The 20,044-nt window shown below is 39.6% G+C and overlaps 2 protein-coding genes across 3 annotated transcripts; both read left to right on the forward strand.

Moving 5' to 3' along the window:
* Nucleotides 1–168: 168 nt before the first annotated feature.
* Nucleotides 169–3,489, forward strand: loxl5a (lysyl oxidase-like 5a; the record flags this gene model as incomplete). Its single annotated transcript, XM_083888165.1, has 6 exons — nt 169–1,147; nt 1,356–1,464; nt 2,000–2,137; nt 2,934–3,090; nt 3,191–3,286; nt 3,370–3,489. 6 exons carry the CDS (start codon nt 169–171, stop codon nt 3,487–3,489), a joined length of 1,599 nt encoding a protein of 532 aa, XP_083744291.1.
* A 6,670-nt stretch (nt 3,490–10,159) lies between these two features.
* On the forward strand, nt 10,160–19,583 carry mydgf (myeloid-derived growth factor). 2 transcript variants are annotated; one of them, XM_083888755.1, is made up of 6 exons: nt 10,160–10,370; nt 11,996–12,046; nt 12,155–12,216; nt 12,920–13,001; nt 15,963–16,035; nt 18,138–19,583. In XM_083888755.1, the coding sequence occupies exons 1-6, from the start codon at nt 10,215–10,217 to the stop codon at nt 18,215–18,217; spliced, it is 504 nt and encodes a 167-aa protein (XP_083744881.1). In that variant the 5' UTR covers nt 10,160–10,214; the 3' UTR covers nt 18,218–19,583. The 2 variants fall into 2 exon arrangements, with proteins under 2 accessions (XP_083744881.1, XP_083744882.1); XM_083888756.1 differs by having other exon boundaries at nt 12,032–12,046.
* The last annotated feature ends 461 nt before the right edge of the window (nt 19,584–20,044 follow it).

Raw genomic sequence — 20,044 nt, forward strand, 5'->3', positions numbered from 1 at the left:
ACTTCTCAAACTCGATATTATTGTGCGCAACTGCATGACAGAGTTAAGAGATTGAAAACACCACCTCACGTCAAACTCAACTCTTCGTCATTAAATGTTTTGGCACTCCAGATAGCGACACCACCGCAAAGCTGCAACATGAACACGGGGCAGTTTTCCTTTGCATTAATGTTCTTACTCGATGTCCTGGTGCGTTTGGGCACCGGTCAACAACATTTACGCGCACGTGTCGGACCTTGGAGACACCGGATTCAGTGGGAGAATAACGGTCAGCTGTACAGTCTGCTGAGCACGGGGACTCAGTATCGTCCTCCCGCTCAGTCCAGAAGACGCACTCAACTTTTACTAACAACCAAGAACACTTTTAACCGCGTTAACCAACTTGTTGTACCCAGTAGACCCGGCAGAGTCCGATCTGGAGACCCCGAGGACGCAGTCAGGGTTCATTCTCTACAAAACGACCACGGTCTAAATGATGCAGCTGTTCTTGGTCCAGATGCAGGTCAATACTTTGTCGTTTCTGGACAATCCGGGGCACCCGGCCAGGCTCCACAGCGAACGGCGAATGCGGGAGGAGAGACTGTGGTTTCTGGATACCGTTCACATCGCGCTGCGTCAAACAGCAGCAGCGCTGTGTCCGTGTATGAGTTCTCCGGTAGCGGAGTACCGCGAGGTGGCCGCAGTGCAGCTGGGGCTGACGCCGGTGCTCATCAGGCCGCTGCGCCGCCGTCGAGTAGACCAACTGACTTTACGCACAGCCGAGGGATAAAACCCGAGAGCTCGAATTTAACTGCCCGATCATCTGCTGCCACATCTGGATCGGTCACCATGGCTGAGGAGGACAGCGGGGACGCACGACGCATGTCTCAGCAGAGCAGTCAGGGTGATGCTCGCAGAAGTTCGGCGGAGTCAAATATATTTTCTCCCACAGCGCCGTCCGGCAACGCTGTAGATGTAGAAATACACTTTCCTCGCGCGAGGCCCGAGCAAACTCGGACTACAGATGTGAGTGACCCGCGAGATCCACACAGTATTCATCACAGGAACTCGGTTTTCTACAACGTTTATGCACCAGACAGACGGAACAGGGGTCCTTCGCGCACTCCACCTGGAACCGGCGGCTATGGCACCAGATTATTCCACAATGGTGAGGCAGAGAGAGATGAGAAAAGCATATATTTTTTATTCCATGTTGGTGTTTTACTTTTGACACTTGTTTACCAGAGGGCCTTGAACACTGCACGATGAATGAATGTCTATTTAATCCGGTCTGTAGTGAAGTTTCCCATCAGGGACATAAATAAATACATGACTGAACTGAACTGATAATAATAATAAACCATGATTTACTGCAGGTCTGCCCGACCTGGTTCCTGATCCTTACTACATCCAGGCGGCCTCTTACATCCAAAGAGTGCAGATGTATGCACTTCGCTGTGCTGCAGAAGAGAACTGTCTCTCCAGGTGCATATCTTAATTTATTTGACATAACATCAGTCAGTCAAGTGAACCCAGTGGGTGTTTGGTCATTGTCTAATTGTGTACATCTGTGTAGTTGTGGTACAACTGTGTGGTCAGTCTGATCAGTCTGGTTCACGTGTGCAAATAAAAATCAAGATAATCCCTCTGAGGTTGCCACATTAGGATGTGCTGTTTGCACAAAGTGTAGAGTGACTGGACAAGGTGGCCATCGCCCAAGATTCTCTCCTCTGATGTGAGCAGCAGCCACTTTGCCAAGTCAAACAAGCCGTGAAATGAAAGGCAAAGGATTCCTGAGGCGAATGCAAAAAACTAGTGAGGCAAGACCAGACAGCACCTGTGCCATTGTGATGGTGGATTACTATCCGTGTAATGGCCAGACAGAAGGTTTTATTGTGTGAGCATTGTTAAAATGCCACAAACACTCAGTGGTTCAGGTGTCCAGTGTGACATTCCAGCTCCTGGATAAGACGCTCAAGGTGATCTTGCCTCATTCCTTTCCTGTTTCCTGTTTCCTCAGGTCTGCATATCATTCGAGTGTGAGGGACCTGGACTACAGAGTCCTGCTGCGGTTCCCACAGCGAGTGAAGAACCAAGGAACAGCAGACTTCCTCCCAGTGAGGCCCAGACATGAGTGGGAATGGCACAGCTGTCACCAGTGAGTTCACCTCATGTAATCAGTCATTTTTCTTACAATATTTTCAAATTGAGAATATAGTTAAGTGCTGAAACTCTATTGAAAGTCGTGACTTTGGATATCGAATTGTATGTGTTTTAGTGAGATCTATTATGTTCATGATGCTCAAAGAGTGCAGAATTACATTTAGAGAAGGAGCTGTTGTGTTTTTAAAAGCTGGTGCTTGTTTATGTCACAAATATCTAAAGTGACATGACAAATTTCATGAAACACTTGACTGTGCATGTAATAAATGTGAGAGCAGACAGTTACTCAGTGTTTGAGAGAACCAGGCCAGCAGAAACTTAAGCTTAATCTACTTTTTTTTGTTGTGCATTTCATATAACTGGTGTCATTCAGGAAACATTATTGAAGTCCAGATACAGATATTACCATACTGGAATTTCCAGCCCTAATTTTACCGTATGAACATCTTATATTTTCTATCAAAGAAGACCTTCAAGACATTAAAAGAGCCTTCTCCAGGACACAGTGTAACAGACAGTGTGATAGTTTTTAAAAATAGCAAAAATACAAAGAGGACTGAAACGTAACATGAATAAACTATAGGGCGGAGCAGGCAATCAGCAGGGATACAGGACAGGAAGTCAGACTAAACAAGGCACACAAGAAAAAACTTCAAAATAAAACAGGCAACAAGGAACGGAAAACTGGACAGTACTACAAGCTTCTTCAACGTGAAGAAAACAGATCAATAACAAGTCAATCAGAAGACACAGCATTCACTTACATGTACAGCATCTCTGTTTCTCTGAAGGCATTACCACAGCATGGAGGCCTTCAGTAACTACGACCTGCTGGACGCCTCCACTGATCAGAGGGTGGCTGAGGGACACAAGGCCAGTTTCTGTCTGGAGGACACGTCATGTGACCCGGGAACAAGACGCCGCTTTGCCTGCACCGCTCACACACAGGTGGGTCAGCACTGTGCACTGTAATGGACGAGAGTGGCATTTAAGAAACACACATGAAGTCAAAGGAAGAGTTATGATCTAATCTATTTTTTTTTGTCAGGGGCTCGGTCCTGGTTGCTATGATACGTATCACGCAAACATCGACTGCCAGTGGATCGATATCACTGATGTCCCACCAGGAAACTACATACTGAAGGTGGGCTCTCTTTCATGAACAGGACATGTTCAAATATAAAATACATCATATGAGTAATAATGATACTTATTTTTGTTTATTAGGTGACAGTAAATCCCTCTCAGCTCGTCCAGGAGTCTGATTTTTCCAACAATGAGGTTCGCTGTGACATCACATACACAGGAACACACGTCCAGGCAAGAAACTGCAGGATCACTGGGTAAGTAAGAGCCTCACAATGATGTGAATATCTAAGTCAGAGACATGAATAAAACCTCATCACTATATCTGTTGTTCATTTTGACAGAAGCTGACCTGACTGAAGACTGAACACTTTCCCCTCACAGAAATACATATTTCTTATATTTAAAAAGTTCTTGTTGCTCTTGGTATAACATTGTTTACACTTAAATGTTAAATGCTTTTATCATGTTTGTATTTATGGCATAATATATTGTAGCTATGTGGTTACATGTTAGTCTATTATTTTAGACCTACATATATATTTGACTGCAGTGTAACATCCATCCATCCATTATCTACTGCTTCATCCTCCCCAGTGTAACATAAATGGCCAAATACACAGATTTAGGAGGACCCACAACATTGATATTATTGATGAATAAGATCTTCATATACTTGGTATAATTAGTTGTGATAGGCTATATCAGTGTTTTTCAACCAATGTGCCGTGGCACACTAGTGTGCCGTGAGAGATCGTCAGGTGTGCCGTGGGAAATTATCCAATATCACCTAATTGGCCTAAAAACATTTTTTGAAAACAAATAATTAATTCTCTGCAAATAATATGCACATAAATATTCAAGACACTTTGATAAGAATTACTAAATTGTTAATATAGGCTACAGAGTATAATTTTTAAAACATTTTTGTTTGGTGGTGTGCCTCGTGATTTTTTCAATGAAAAACACTGGGCTATATGACCTGCGTATTGTGTTTTATTTTGAAAGGGGGGCGGAAGTGTTTTACTTTGATTCTGTGTCGTAAAATTCATAAAAAATAAAAAAACTTAAATATTTTAGAAATCAATTTCAATTTATGTTTAAAATCCTATTGTTATTTATTTGTCAAATAACAACAGGAATTCAGATTTTTATACCCACATGAAGCTCAGAAATTATAACATTCAACTCCTTAAACTAATGTTTTTGTTCAGGAATGCAAGTAAATAATATAATGTGACACTTTAATCAAGAAATGATAATAGATATTTTTTGTAAAAACAGTCAATTTGAAAATTCATGGAAAATAATAATTATATTTTAGTTAAAAATATCATTTTGATTGAAGAACTTCTACATACTGGTGTATTATGATTTTGATAATTACCAGTGCTGTTCATTTAGAGCAGATGTGGCTTTGGGTGGTGGTCTAATAAATGGGTTCAAAAGAACATGTTTGTGTCTGGTCTTAATTTAATATCATGTATAACATCCCACGTTCACTGACGGTAAGAAGGACAGTAATACTAAAAACTAAAAACAAACTAAAACATTTAGTCATCCCTCTGCACATTAACCATGAATAATACCGTCTGTTAATAATAATCTGAGCTTCACGCGTCAGAGTGTGGACTGGTACATTTCTTAAATGCTTCTGGAGTAACACACTTAAGACGTACACGTGAAAAGGGTTCCGCGTCGCATGCGCTTGCCTCTTGGAAATAGCAGCAGAAGACGTGCAGCTTCAAACCGTGGGCCTGCTGTTGTTTGTCATGTTGTGTTACAGCGGGTGACTGATTGGCCAAACATTTATTCACCTGGCAGTGACTCCTAATGAGGTGTCTGGGAATGCTCCGCTCTGTTTGCACTTTGTCACCACATTTATTCTGTGTGATTGGTGGGCTCAGGGTGATTATTAGTATAAATAGTCACCACAACTATATTTTCTTAAACACAATTCATTCCTTTTGCAGCAGAAGAGCTGAAGTTTGTCATCCAACATACATAAATTGCCTCATGGTCTTCCACCAGAAAGAGGTTTCACTGTTTTTTGACTGTATGAACGCATATGTTTAGCACCACATTTCTCTTTTCCAGCACAAGATGTCTCACCATTCTTTGTGTACATACAACCTGCGATGGCTCACATTAAACATACATTACTGCAGTGTATTTTTCTGTTACTGTACTCGATGTTTCTCTGCTCAAACACACCTGATTCAAACGGTGAGCTCGTCACTAAGCTCTGCTGAAGCCTGATAACTGAAGCCATTTATCTGAATCAGGTGTGTTGGAGCAGGGAAACGCCTAAAACACGCAGGACAGTGGCTCCTCAGGAACAGGAATGAGAAAACTCTGCACTATAAGAAAGATTCTGAATGGAGCATATTTCAGTCGTTAAAAAATAATACAGAGGAGGAAGAGCTTACTTAAATTATTAACTTAAAAGCTGCACTGCTGCTGTTTACACATAAATGCTCCCTCAGTCAGGTCTGATAGTGTTATAGCATACAAATCAAACAAAGACCAAAACTGGGGCAGAAAAACGACATTAACTGTAACAAAATTCAAAAAAAGGCACACACTGCAGCTTTAAATAAATACCATAAAGTAAAAATGCAGATGCTGCATTATAAGTAGTGAAAACACAATACAATTATCTAAAGTTCCAAACTCAAAACAAATGAGGATGAGTAAAAGATGATTGATGGAGCTTTTCTTGCCTTATTTTTGGTTTTTGTAAATTACTGAAATATTTTATTCATTCAGAAAAATACTCAAATAAAGTACCTCAAAAGTGTAGTGAAGTATCCAGTACTTGTAACTATATGCATTGTGACATTCAATGGTTGCAATGATAATTTTATGCATCCCAATGTTGTACAATGTGCAATGACAATAAAGATATTCTCATTCAATCTATTCAAAGGTACATTGTTTATACGGAAATTCTTGGCTTGGTTCTGTCTTATTTATACTCTCTGGTATAAAGAACCAATAGTCATTATGCTCTTGTTCCCAGAGTTTGGACAATTTGGGGAACTAGCAGTCAGTTTTGTTATACTACTATATTTATATACTACTATAAGAATAGTTCACTCATCTCACGTAAAGCTTTTCATTCCATCCCAGGTTATTATAGTTAACGAACACTAACGAAATAACAAGAACTAAAAGTGAACAAACATTTGTGTGGTTGACCTCTTGGCCAGGTCTCCCCAGACTTCTCTAATGTTCTTATCCAAACATGGCGTCTCTGTGGAGCCCCACACCATGTTTGGACACTGAGTTTAACTGTGACAGAGGGTCAGGACAGAGCCATGGCTCCTCCACCGCTCCTCCAGGTGCTGTTTGCTCAGCACAGGCCAGCGTGATGAGCCTGCAGGGCGTGCAGGATGGGGAGCGGTGCCGGTCGCTCCTATCCGGCCCTGCTGGAGATGACAAGCAGGAGAGAAATTCCACAGATCCACAGACAGCCAGGAAAACTTGACTGCAAACAGCTGACATCAGCAGCAGCAGCACCACCACCACTGTGGCTAAAGCATCCTTATCATGAGCTGACTGTCTGTGAGGCTGTGCCCAAAACAGCTTAACTGTCTGAGACTCCCAGTCAACAAGTGTCAGAGCCAACAGGCGAGACTGCACTGACACGGAGTATGATGGAGGCCAGTTTGTAGCTTGTACAGACCAAATGTATATTAGTGTTCCATCTCCTGATATTTCACTTCACTCTGTGCCATCAGACCCCTGGCTTTTATTTATATAGACATAAAGACTATGTTATAATATAAACATTATGACATAGTGATAATGGCTTCACCCGTAGGTTGGTTGGTCAGAGGCAGGCAGTGTCCAGAGGGTTTTTAGAGAGCTGAATGAAAGTTAACCAAACAATGAGGTGAAAACTACATGGAGTCGTATTAGCCATATGTAATTTCTCACTGAGGAACAATTACACTGGTCAGCACCAAATATATTGTTTAAGTTTTTTAGCTGATTTAGCATCATTTTGATATGAGGAATCCAAAAACCACATTGGTTTTGCTCAATCAGGTCAACTTTCTGAACAAAGCTACATTTGTTTTTTAACGTTTTGTTTACATGTACGGGTATTTTCACATCATATGATGCAAAATGATTTTATATTTCTTGCAATAAACAAATTCTGAAGATTTTGCATGTGCCAACTTATGACTAATTGTTTTTTTCATTATAAGTGAATGAACTGGCTTAGAGTAGAAGATCTTGCAAAAAAGCCTGACATATTCTGCTACATCTGCGGTGAATACACCATTGTTCCTAACAGGAATCTGTTAGAAAACATTTTTTTCTCCTAAAACCTTTTTTGGATGAGAAATATTAACGAAAATCAACTGATAATATCACAAAAATGTAATAAATTTAGTCAGAAGACGGGATTTTTTCAGAATCAAAGTAGCATAAAAACCTGACCTGATTGAGAAAAAGGATGTCATTTTTGGATTCAGCGGTGCAAAATTGTCCCAATTCAGTTGAAAAGACATAGACAAATTACAAATTTCTTTTTTGTAACCCAGTGTTATTAATTTTTAATCCGCCCTGTGTTTCGTGTAAATATCACTCATCTTCTGCTCATCTTATCCTCCACATGAGTGCCAATCTTGTGACTATTACAAATCATGGGTTTACAGAGAGACTTGCTCATATTATACTGATTCATCATGATGCATGAGTATATTCAGCAGGTATTAAACATTACATTATAAAAATGATAATGAAGTAAATCAATAAAACAATTAGTAAAACATAAACTCTAATAAAATGAATTGAAACTTCAAAGAAGATAATGTTTTTGATTCCCTGATCTCCAACAGAGAAGACCTGGTTTTGACCTCTAGTTTTGAGGTTAGACCATGAAAAAATAGTTTGCACACACACTTATATTATGCACTATTATTTGTTAACTGCTCATTTATGTTGTATTTTTTTTTTCTTCAGTGTTTTTATGACTGGTCTAAGAACCCTTGAATTGCTCCCTAGGGACAAATAATGCATTTTTTTGTATTGAATTGAAGAAAATGGAACATTTATCACCAATGACTACTCAGCCAAAGATGTTGAACAGCCAAACAATCAGGAAGAGTGATTTTCCTGTGCAGTTTCTATCTCATGTTGATTTGACAAAGACAGACTAGAAACATGTTTTGGTGGCTGAGCTCTAACAAGTGTTATAGTAACTTAAAACTGATGCATCAAAGTGTTGATTATTAGCACTGGTTGCTGTGTATGTAGTCTGGAATATGAGCCTCAGTGTAGGTGTTCTGGTCATGTTTACCTTTGTGAGAATAGTTTGTTTATGGCAAAGAGAAGAAGCTATTTATGTGAGAACGGTGGAACTGACTGACTATTTTCTCTCCTCCTGGTATTACACAGCGGGCAACTTGACATCCTGACGGAGGAAACAATGTTTACCTGGGCAGGACAAGGACTCCCTGAGTCTGCCCGTTTACACATCATTATAGACGCAGCCCTTTTCCCTGTTTGAAATAGAAGAATGTGTGACCAATAATCCTCGTACTTTCCCTCCAGGCGCTGCTGTGTAAATATAAAAACACTCAGCAGACTGTGTCAGTGAATACATGCTGGTATTAATCCTGTTATTGTATAATCTTTGGACTGGGAAGTGGAACTGGACAGGGAGGACGTCTGAGTGAGGCTGCAGACAGGGGCAGGAGAGGGGGACATGGAGCAGGCAGTTGGTTTTTGGTCTGAATTTAGGTCTAAATGTCTGTATTGTTTTATGATTTTTTTTACACAAGAGTGTCTGACTATGTTCAGCAGTCTCCTCAAGTACGTCACACTTCACATGGAGGTTCCAGACACATAGACAGAAAAACACAGGTCCTCATACATGCAGACATGCAGGAGCAGACACAAGACATACATATGCTGTCTCCTCTCACACAAAATCATGTTCTACTGTGAAAACATGAGGAATGTAAACGCACAGCAAACATGTTTGCATGAGAAGATGATGCTTGTACTGAGTTTAATGTATTGTGCAACAGTATGCACAAATAACTATCCCCTCAAGGTTTATGGGTTTAAATTTATCAGAGGATATACAAATTATGAATTCTGTGCTTTACAAACACTAAAATGTTTTTAAAAAAAAGACATGTTTGTCACAGCAGTATGGATTTTTATTTGCCAATCCCACTGAAATCTTCATATTACATCACTGTTAACTGTAAATATCAGCAGGTGGTAAATAACTGATGAAGAGGAGTAATGTTTAAGCACTATATACAATACTTAATAAATATTACATGAAAGCAATTTAAAAACTTCATTATGGTGTTTGACACATCAAAGTGGAACCAACTGTACATGAAAGCGTTTCCAAGACATCATTTAATATGATGAGATAATTTAATGAGACAAGAAACGCTTATAAATACTGTAGGTTTCTGTCAATTTATATTGCATTGATTTACATTTACCTTTTAACAGACACACCAAGTTTTTCCACATCCTTCAAGCATAAAAACGTTCATGCAATATTTCAAACTTTATTTTTAAAATCCATGTCCTTGTCCATTTGGCCCCAATTGATCTAAATTTAGTTCATTTCCACGGCTAAGTACAGTTTGCTATGTTTCATCCCTGTTTCAAATATAATCGTGTATACTGAGGAGAAAAGTGGTTGTTTGGCGACACTGTGTGGCCAGACAGGGTAATGTTACAATTCTCTACAAAATAAGGGTATTATAAAGATATATGTATGTATCATTTTACATCTGTAATTGTGTAAAATTGTGGAGTTTTTGTTTATTTTCAACCCCATGGAGGCACAGGAAGCGTGTGTTTTCTGTCTTTATATGTTCTTATTTTGGTTTTGTTTAAATGACGCGTAGAAGTGACGATATTCACATGCGACGGGACACACGGAGCTGCTGAGAACAACACACCAGGAACAGTGACAGCAGCAACAGCAGCAGGAAGACATGGCGAAACTGTGTGTTTACATGAACTGGGCTTTAGCGCTTGTGTTCGCCTTGTCCTCCGTGTGTGTCCCGGCGGAGGCTTCTCCTGAGCAGACGAAGACGGTGGAGTTTAACGTTAAACCGGGAGGAGTGGTGCACACGTTCTCCGAGGCATTTGTGAGTGACTTACGTTTAAATTAAATATCTCGGTCACTTTCACCCTGTTTCCCTCTCGCCCTCAAACACCTGCTTCTACTCAAACTACAAAGTTTAAATGTGTCAACTCACCGTGTTATTGTCATTCGCTCCGCTGTTTCTCGTCAGTCAACGACCAAAAACACGTAACAGCAAACATATCATGACGCGGTGGTGAAATAATCCATTTCATATGTATTTAATGTTGTCACACATTTAGTTTACTTGATATATTATAACCTCATAGTGAAAGACTACATTAAGCTGCAGTCGCGGGTTGATGACGACACAGCCCGTGAGAGGCTGACACGTCGCTGCCACACTCTCTTCTCTGATTGGCTGAGCTTAAATGAATGAGCGCTGCTGTTCTAGTTTGAGAATTTACAGTTCATGTCTGTACATTCACACCTATGACCCTTTTTTTTACTGACACTAATATTTTTTTATTTAACATAGTTTGATGAACGTCTTTAGCTAAATAATAACAAATGTCACAATAGATCCCTTATCTACAGCAGACAGTTTGACTTGTCATTGCAGGAAAAGCACAGGTGTTTCTATTAATGTTAATGAGATATTTCATATTTAATTCATTAGATACATGTATAATATGTCCTACAAGAATGTATGAGATCACTGGGACACGGGGAATACTGTTTGCCTTATGGTGTATTTAATTTTTGATTCATGATTCAAGGATCAGACAAGAGTAAGCCATTATCTTGATGATATTTATACACATTAAACATGACATCTTGTTATGTTTGATTAAAACACATTTAAAATCCACTTTTACATATTTCTCTCATCTGTGTTTTAGCAACATTTTGGTCCTCAGATTAGGGATGTGAATCTTTGGATGGCTCTTACGGTCACGATTCGATTCAAAATCGATTCTCGATTCAAATGATTCGATTCATATGATTCTCGATTCAAAAATGTTTACAATGCATAGTGTGTTAAGGCAAATCATGGCATCAAAACAATAGTTTTTATAAGATAATGTGATAATGTGATCCCACAAAAGTTAACATTTATTCATTCAAAACAAATACAAACTTACTGTACAAAAAAATAACTTGCTAGCTGAGGCTAGCTACCTTTTTCTCCCAGAAGTTACAAAAATAAACTGTACACAAATAACACAAACTGCTGTTTTGTGTGGTTTTTCAAAAAAGACATTTATTTTATTTATTTATTTTTTCAAAAATTGATTTTTGAAGTTTATGAATCGATTCAGAATCGTGGATGACTAGAATCGCGACTCCTATGTGAATCGATTTTTTCCCCCACCACTACCTCCGACCTTCATCAAAATCCTCAACATTAAATCAATCAAATATTTTCCTATTATTTTTCTGTCAATCAAAAACATTCATGTGCAATCTCTAGAGCGCACTTAAGATAAACTCTGAAGTTATTTTTATACTTCAAATGAACACTGACACATGCTCCTGGCAGCAGACTGTGTTTTCCTCCTCACATACACACGTGTAGATGAATTAACAGTGAGGCTTATTGAATTGCAGTCAGAGTAACTGATTGGTTAATAATGGCTGTGATAGTAATATGCAGCATCAATGCACTAACTACCACTCTCATTACAGAGGGATTATGAATGTTCCTTCACTTATGCTTCACAGGGGGGGACCAATGAGGTGAGTCTCTCACTTATTCATCATCATCATATTATTATTATTTTTATTGATAACCTTTTAATTACAGCATGTTTGAGGCATAATTGCTCTTTTGTTTATACTTTACAGCAATGGCTGATGAGTGTTGGCCTGAGTGATGATGACACGCTGTTTTCCTGTTCTGTGTGGAGGTGACACACACACACACACACACACATATTTTAGTGAGTGCACATCATAGATACAATGCATTCCCTAGCCCCTTACCATAACCATCACATCTAAATGCCTATACTCAATTCTAACCCTAACCCTTAAACCAGGTCTTAACCCTGAAAAAAACCCTTTAAAGTTGTGGGGCCCAGAGAAAAGCTTTCTGCAAATCAATCAAAGTGGAACGTACATGTTGCCTTGGCTGAATAATTAATCGAAATTTTATCGAAAACGCAATACTGAAATTATCAAATTGCAGGAGGCACAATATTTATTCAAGCCAAAATGTGTGTCAAAATATGAATTGAGATACATTATTGTCTTGATCTGTACAAATCTTATTCTACAGACTGAAGAGAGGATCTTTGTATCTCACAGATCTGCGCAAATCATTTGAAATGTTTTTTCAAATGAAAATGAGAATAATGATGGAAAAATTGGTCAAGATTCACCGCAATTAGATATTTATTCAAAATCGTTCAGCCCCACATGTTGCCCTCCCATCTTAAGCTTATGTCGGCACATTCAGTCCTGGAAAGTCAGTGAAAGGTACTTGAATTTGAATTTGTCAGCCAAGGTGTGGGAACCCTGAAACATTAATGATGACGACTGAATATGTGGATGAATCTATGAAAGTGACTTAAAGTTGATGATGAAATATTTCCTCTACATTTCCTCCAGGCCTCAGGGGAAATCCTACCTGTTTTTCACTCAGTTCAAAGCGGAACTCAAGGGAACCAAGATTGAATATGCCAACGCTTATGTAAGTATAAAGAAACACTCTTTAATGTAGACATTGAGAACATGGTTTTGTATTTTAGTGTCAACTGCTCCTGGTTGCCAGTTTCACATCAATATCTTTCTACGTGGTTTTGGTTACTTAAATAAAAATAAATTAATATATATATAAAAATTGGCTTCCCAGCGATTTGTTTGGGCGTTGTCCGATGAAACAGGTGATCTGTCTCTCCAAAATGGCTCCTATACCGAGCAGCATGTTTTATGGGCACAAGAAAAGTAAATATCTAACAAATAAATAAACATATGTATATGTATATGTGTGTATTTGTGTGTATATATACATATCTACGTATACGTAGATATATATATATATATATATATATATATATATATATATATATATATATATATATATATATATATATATTTAAAGGTCCACTGTGTAAGAAATAGTGACATCTAATGGTGAGACTTCACAATGTCACAAACTTTTTCAAGCGTGTCAGAGAACTACGGAGACCTTTACATACCAGAGGGATATCGTTCTTCTTTGTTTTCATAGAGCTGCAATTGTACCCAATAATTTTATATTTTAAAGTGATTTATACAAACATTCTACAAATGTCTGCCTTAAAACCCTTGTAAGTGTAACACACTGGACCTTTAATGGTACTCCCATGGTCATATACATGGTTATATAGGTTATAAGCACGTGCATTTTAGAATCTGTGATTTGATTATTTGTATCATAAAACAAGTAACGGGTTGAATGGGTTAAATGTTGAACATGAGAACAGCAGAAAATGTTTCACCCATTTATGCAACTAAAGAAAAACTAATTAAAAAGTTGACCTGACACTAATCTTCAGCATTGTGGAGGATAGACTGCACCATAATATGCACAATATATTTATATAATACTGTTGGTGCAACACATAATGAACCTCCCCCTGTGTTTTTGCTTCTTAGCACTTTTACTGAATGATTAGTTGGAGTGGAGCTTGTGTTGGACAGCAAAAAGCTCACAGGACTTTATGACCTAACAAAGACAAAGTGCAGTAATGACTTTTTCCTTGATATTGCTTCACTACCTCAGGCAGCCTGTCAGAGCAGAGATTAAGCTTCTCATTTTGAGCCAAAGTAAGTTAAAAATGTAGAATTCAATGTGTCTGCACAAATGTCAGAAGTCAAGGTATTGATTTGATGTTGATGATGAACATTTCTGCAAAACCTGCAAGTAATAAAGCAGCCACCTGCACACCAGCAAGACATTTGTCAAGGTAAAAGGCTGAGATCTTATAGGCAGATTTGTTTGTGCTGCACTTTTCTCACCTGATGGAAACAGCTGTCACGCTGCTGTCAACGTTTCTACGACAGAGACGATTACTGTCACACGTAATGTCACTGTTTATGGTTTTACAATGGTATTCTTGTTCCCTACACATGCATATGCAAATTGCATTACAATTTATGCATACATGGGGTCAGGTTTCTCCAAGCTCACAGAGATATGGACTCCCTTCTATAAGCAGAAAAATGTGATTATTTTTCTGATCAAGTACTGGTTTATGCCACAAATTGCTCTTAATAATTAAATCTCCAATTATAAAGAGATTTAATATAATATTCATAATGATGCTTTTATTTATAAATTGTGAAGATCTTAATCCAAAAATGGTGGGTTTCATCTTCAAGCATTTGCAAAGAAACTGTGATGAGAATAAAGGGCAAGACATTGCAAATAATTTGGTGGTGTAATTCAATGCATCCTCTTCAAGAGCAACATAATTAAGTCATGAGGAGCAGAAAGATCACTAAGAAACAGGTCGAGTCAGCAGCTCTGTGATGAGCCGGTGTTCAGTCAATTTACTAAAACAAACCATGTACAACCAGCAGAGGAGAGGATCCCTTAGGATGCCTGATGGGCAGTTTTGTTCGCGTAATTAGTGTAATTACGTCACTGATGTAAATGCTTGCCTTGACTAGACAAGTGTTCAAAACGGAATACATGGTAAAAGAAAACCTGTGTGTTGTGCAAACGCCTTAAAAGCCTAAAGATGTCTTCCAGTGAATGTGACAAGAAGTTACAACACAGTCTTTCTTTTTTTTACATTTATTCAGAACAAACAAACCAAACTCTGTCTCTAGAGACCACCACATGTGTTCCTCTGTTACCTTTGTTTCTCCTAAAACACGCTTGGAAGCAGTGTCAAATCATTTTCACCTTTGTGCAATGTGCAAGTTCACCACTAGATGCCGCTAAATCCTATACACGGACTGTTTCAATGTCACCTCACATCATGAGCTGAAGCAGCAGTGAGATGCAGAGTGTCGCTGACGGCACTATCAAACCCTGAGCAAATTGTGATAAAATATGCTTTTACATGCCCGTTGGACCAGTCTTTGCAACATGTCCCCACCTCTCATACTTAACGTCTCCATGGAAACCCATCATGTGCTCACCACGTCCTTTGCACATTTTTAGATGCTCTCCTGACGGTGAGAGCTAATACTGGCACAAACGGAGACGTTGAGAGAAACAAACTTTATTTGTCCTTGAAACCAAACTCCCGATTGTCTTTGCACAGTCATGTTTCACCGTGGGAGGTGAATGTCTGGACTTTTTCCCGAGCACAGGAAGTCCGCCGTGTGTGACGCGGTCGTCGGTGAAGTGAAGTGCACCTTGACACGCCTCCTTCCTCCAGCAAGGACAGTCTCCTGACACACAGTGCTTAATGAGAGCACATGATTCAGCCTCTTTCCTGCTCATGCTCGGTGCCCTGCAAATAAGAAAACAAACACAAATAACTTCGCTATGTGACGAGACTGTAATAACCTTGCATACACAAAAACAGCTGCCACCCCCCGCGCACAATCTACTTGACCTTGTCGTCCCAACCTCCAGCTCCCCTGCTGCACCACCTCTTATCCTGTTCATTTTTCTCCTTTTCCTCCACATCACTTCTGCTGTACGTGTCTCCAGTCGCAGTCTGCAGCAGCAGGACACAGTGACGTTCCTTTGAGGCCGGAGGAATTTACCATCAAAGACTCAACAGGTGAGAAATTGGTGAACCCCAGCTGCTTGTCACGTCAATCTCTCACTCCACCTCCCCTGGCTCCCTCTCTCTCTTTTGAGAGTTCCCTGCTGATTTCCCTTTAAGCATATGCACCAACAGTGAGTGGGTTGTCATTCGTCCCTGTAGCATTATTTGTTGTTTCTGAGTTTCTTTAGAAAGATCCCCACTGGGTGAATTCAGTTCCAGACGGTGACTAAGTAACAAGTCAGACTGAGAGTGATTTACTGTAACTGCTATCACACATATAAACATAATCCCATTTCTGGAAAACAATGTCACTCAGTTTTAGATGTATATATTTCGTTTTTAGATGCTTTAGACCAGGGTTTCTCACTCCTGGTCGTGGGGAGCCACTGTATGCATGTATCAGATGTTTCCCTGCTCAAACACACCTGATTCAAGTGTCCAGCTCGTCATTAAGCTCTGCTGAAGCCTGATAACGACCTATTTATTTAAATCAGGTGCGTTGGAGCAGGGAAACACTTAAAAACATGGAGGACAGTGGCTCCCCATGGCCAGGAGTGAGAACCCCTGCTTTAGAAGTAAGATTTTCCATAGGGGGAGCTGTAGAGTCATAGATAGGCTCAATTTACCAAGAAATGAAAACCAGAAAACAAGTAAATGCAGTTTAGACCTCCAGAGAACGACACTGTCGCCACCTACAGGCAAAGAATGCTAACCTTTTTGCCACCTGCAGGCAGTGAGTGTGACATAACTGTTTTTTGGCTACATGTGTTTTTGTGTATAAACACATTTAGTACAGATTTTAGTAGGTCGGTCCACAATATACCTAATACTTTTTTCATCAAGTGCAAATTGAAGAGAAATGTGTAGGTTTGGCTAAACTAGCACTTTGCCTTTCAAGTATCTTGAGATAATATTGTAGCTGTGTAATAATGGACAGTCGTGAGACTGATTTCAGTGTTTATTAGACAGACGGATATTGAAGTTAATCTTTCAGCATCCTGAATTAAATCTGTAATATTTCAGGAGCAGACACTGTTTGCTTTGCAATAGAATGAATCCCCTAACCAGAGTAAACGGCATATTAACATAGACTAAGACCCATGTTCATATACAATGTGAGTCACCAAGATGAACACCGATAACCTAGGTTTCTCATTTTCTCCGTTATCTCAGTATCTGAGCCCCGGTTCTGTTTCTTAGGAAATGAAATCTGGTTTGTTCTCCCCTCCCCTTTCATCCAAAGTAATGAAGGACAACAGATACACTATAGGCACAATGTACACGGGGGTTTTTCTCAGTCAGCAAAAAAAAAAAATGCTGTAGAGGGCAGAATATTTTTAGGTTGAATATCTTAAACAAAAAAACTTGAGCTCCAAACAGCAGCTCTTCAAGAAAACAAATGCAGTTGTAGGGATAGCTGCCTGCAGGTGACAACATAAACCATTTTAAGACGTGATGAGTTCAGGCTAATGTTGGGAAATGCAGCGCAGTTTGCGATTTTGTGAGTGGGACACGTTGACAACAGCAGGAGATTGTCCACAGGATACAGATAAAGGGGTGTGTGACATCTGGTTTGAGCAAACAAGACCCTCGCCTGTTCTCTCACTGTGAATCCTTTGCAGTTTCTCCTGCTGCGTTCCTGTGTAAGCTTATTCAGTCACTCACTAACCAGGTTTTATGACAGGTGAATATCTGGAGCGACTCTTGCAGGCGTATAGCTGAAAGCAGCTATATTTGTTTTAGGCCAAACTGTAAGTTAGCATCAGCCTGATTCCTTCAACTAAAACAGCCTGCTCTGCAGCAAATTAGCTCCGGCACTTTGGAAAACTATTAAGGGTTTAGCAGAGTGGCAGACTGTAAAAGTGCACCAGTGAATAGATCTGTCTTCATGTTCGTGGCGACTTGTGTTGTCTCCAGTGGTCTCATTCAGCCACTTCTTACTGCTGTTACTTTGAAAACAGGCAGTGCAGGTCGGGCTGGACCTGCAGCTTTGAAAGTGCTGCCTCTGCAGCTCTGTGGCCAGATGATGCAGAATTAGTTCAGGCTTTTTTGGGTGTCCTTATTTCTGTGATAATGTCTGTGACTGAGGTGTACTCTCCCCTTCTGACTTCTAGTGACCCACAGCGAAGGGAAGTTCAGTGCTCAACTCTCCAAATTGATCGCCGTCGGACGGACACGACACGACGAGCTGTAACCGGTCAGAAGCGTGACTCGGCTTTGGTCATGCTGTGACCAGTCACAGCTCTGAGGTGCAGGCTCAGCGTCTGTCCCATCGATGAGGGGTGGATTTGGAAACATTCCTCCTAAAGGACAAGTCAAATTTGAAGTAGGACAATACTGATGCTCTGATACGGCCTATACAGCAGTTTGTGTGTGGTGATTTTTTTTTTACGATGGTAGATTTATGCAACTTTGGACGAAAAGAATAAAACGGCATGCAGCTGGTGGAGTATCCCATTTTCTCTCTCCTTTTTTTTTTTCTATACATAATGTCCTAGTTAAATTTATGCCACAAGATAAAGTGTTTCCATAGTTGCTTTAGTTTGCGAGGCTCTTGCATTTACAGCAAATAAATCTGCCCTGATCCACTGGGGACGTATGTGGATGTATAGGGGATTGGTGTCTGGAGGTTTTGTTGAGTATAGATCACACATTTAGAGTTGGGAAAGGATTTATCCATCTTGTGTAATCCTGAGAGGAAAGTGAGTAATCCCCCAATATCGTCATGGCACACACATAAACAATTACATTTTGCTCAATCTCATTCTGTTCTAAAGCTGCTGTTGAGCCGACGACGCCCCAGTCTCTCTCTTTATCTTCATCTGTTCCAGATAACTCACATTTGATCCTCCATAAGCACAATTCACTATTATTTGTGATAAGTCTTTGTTTTGTGCTTGCTTTTTGCCCAGAAGTGATACTTCATCATCATATCATATCATCATATGGAATTAAAGGTCCAGTTTATAACAATTAGTTGGGTTTATGGGCTGAAATTGAATATATTATTCATAAGTGTTAAAAAATAAAAAAATATCTTATATCAAGAATCAGGCCGCCATTTCACATTGCCAGGTTTCTGTAGTAACCCAATTGGAAGTAATCGAAGCTTACAATGCATACAAAGAACGGCTCCACCTACAAAAAACCAGGTGCATAAACTAATCAAGAAGAAAGAGTTGAAGAAAAGAAATAGTTCTGTGTTAAAACCCTTTTTGTAAAGGCCACTGTAGTTCCCCGACACTTTTGGATAATGGAGAGGTGAAGGTAGGAGTCTCATTAATTCTTGCACACTGGACACACAGAGGCATTTGTAGCAAACTGTCAAACAATAACAGTGAAAAATTGTTGTTTAACAACCTTTAAATTACAAAAAAAATATAAAAGTTCTCAAACCTCCAGTCTTGAAATATGTTTTCTTTTTCATTCTGTGCACACAAGATTACACGACTGAACGAAATCAGGCACACAGTCGATCATCGGTCCCGAAAAGTAAATCAAATAAATTGTCCCTCAGCAATAATGATCACAAATCTGTAATCGTCTGTTATTTTTTCATCATCAACTTTAAGTTTCAGAAAATTTAAGTCTCAAATATATATATATATATATATATATATATATATAGATACACAGTGTGGACATAGAGGATTGATTTTCACCCCTGAGTGTCACGTGTGGATCAGTGAGTTTATTGTGCACGTCTCAGAACTCCATCATTATATCACATCTGCTCCCTCTCGTCGTCTCACTGCTCTTATGTAACAAGTAGGATTACCTTTATCTCCCTTACACTGATCCAGCCCCTCTTAGATCCACACAACAGTCCAGAGGATGATGTCTGGGGATAGATTTCAGATTTGAGTATTGTGCTGCTTTTGTCTCTGTGGTGGGATTATGGTCTGAGGTTCGTACCTTTCTTTGGTCTTGGTTTCCGTTGTCTGCCGTGTAGAGTTAAGGGAAATGCTCAGCAGGGATGTTTGTGTGTCCCTCTTGTCACCGTCGAGGCGCCCTCTGGAAT

The sequence above is a fragment of the Microchirus variegatus genome (genome assembly GCF_963457635.1).
Source record: "Microchirus variegatus genome assembly, chromosome: 4".
NCBI lineage: Eukaryota > Metazoa > Chordata > Actinopteri > Pleuronectiformes > Soleidae > Microchirus > Microchirus variegatus.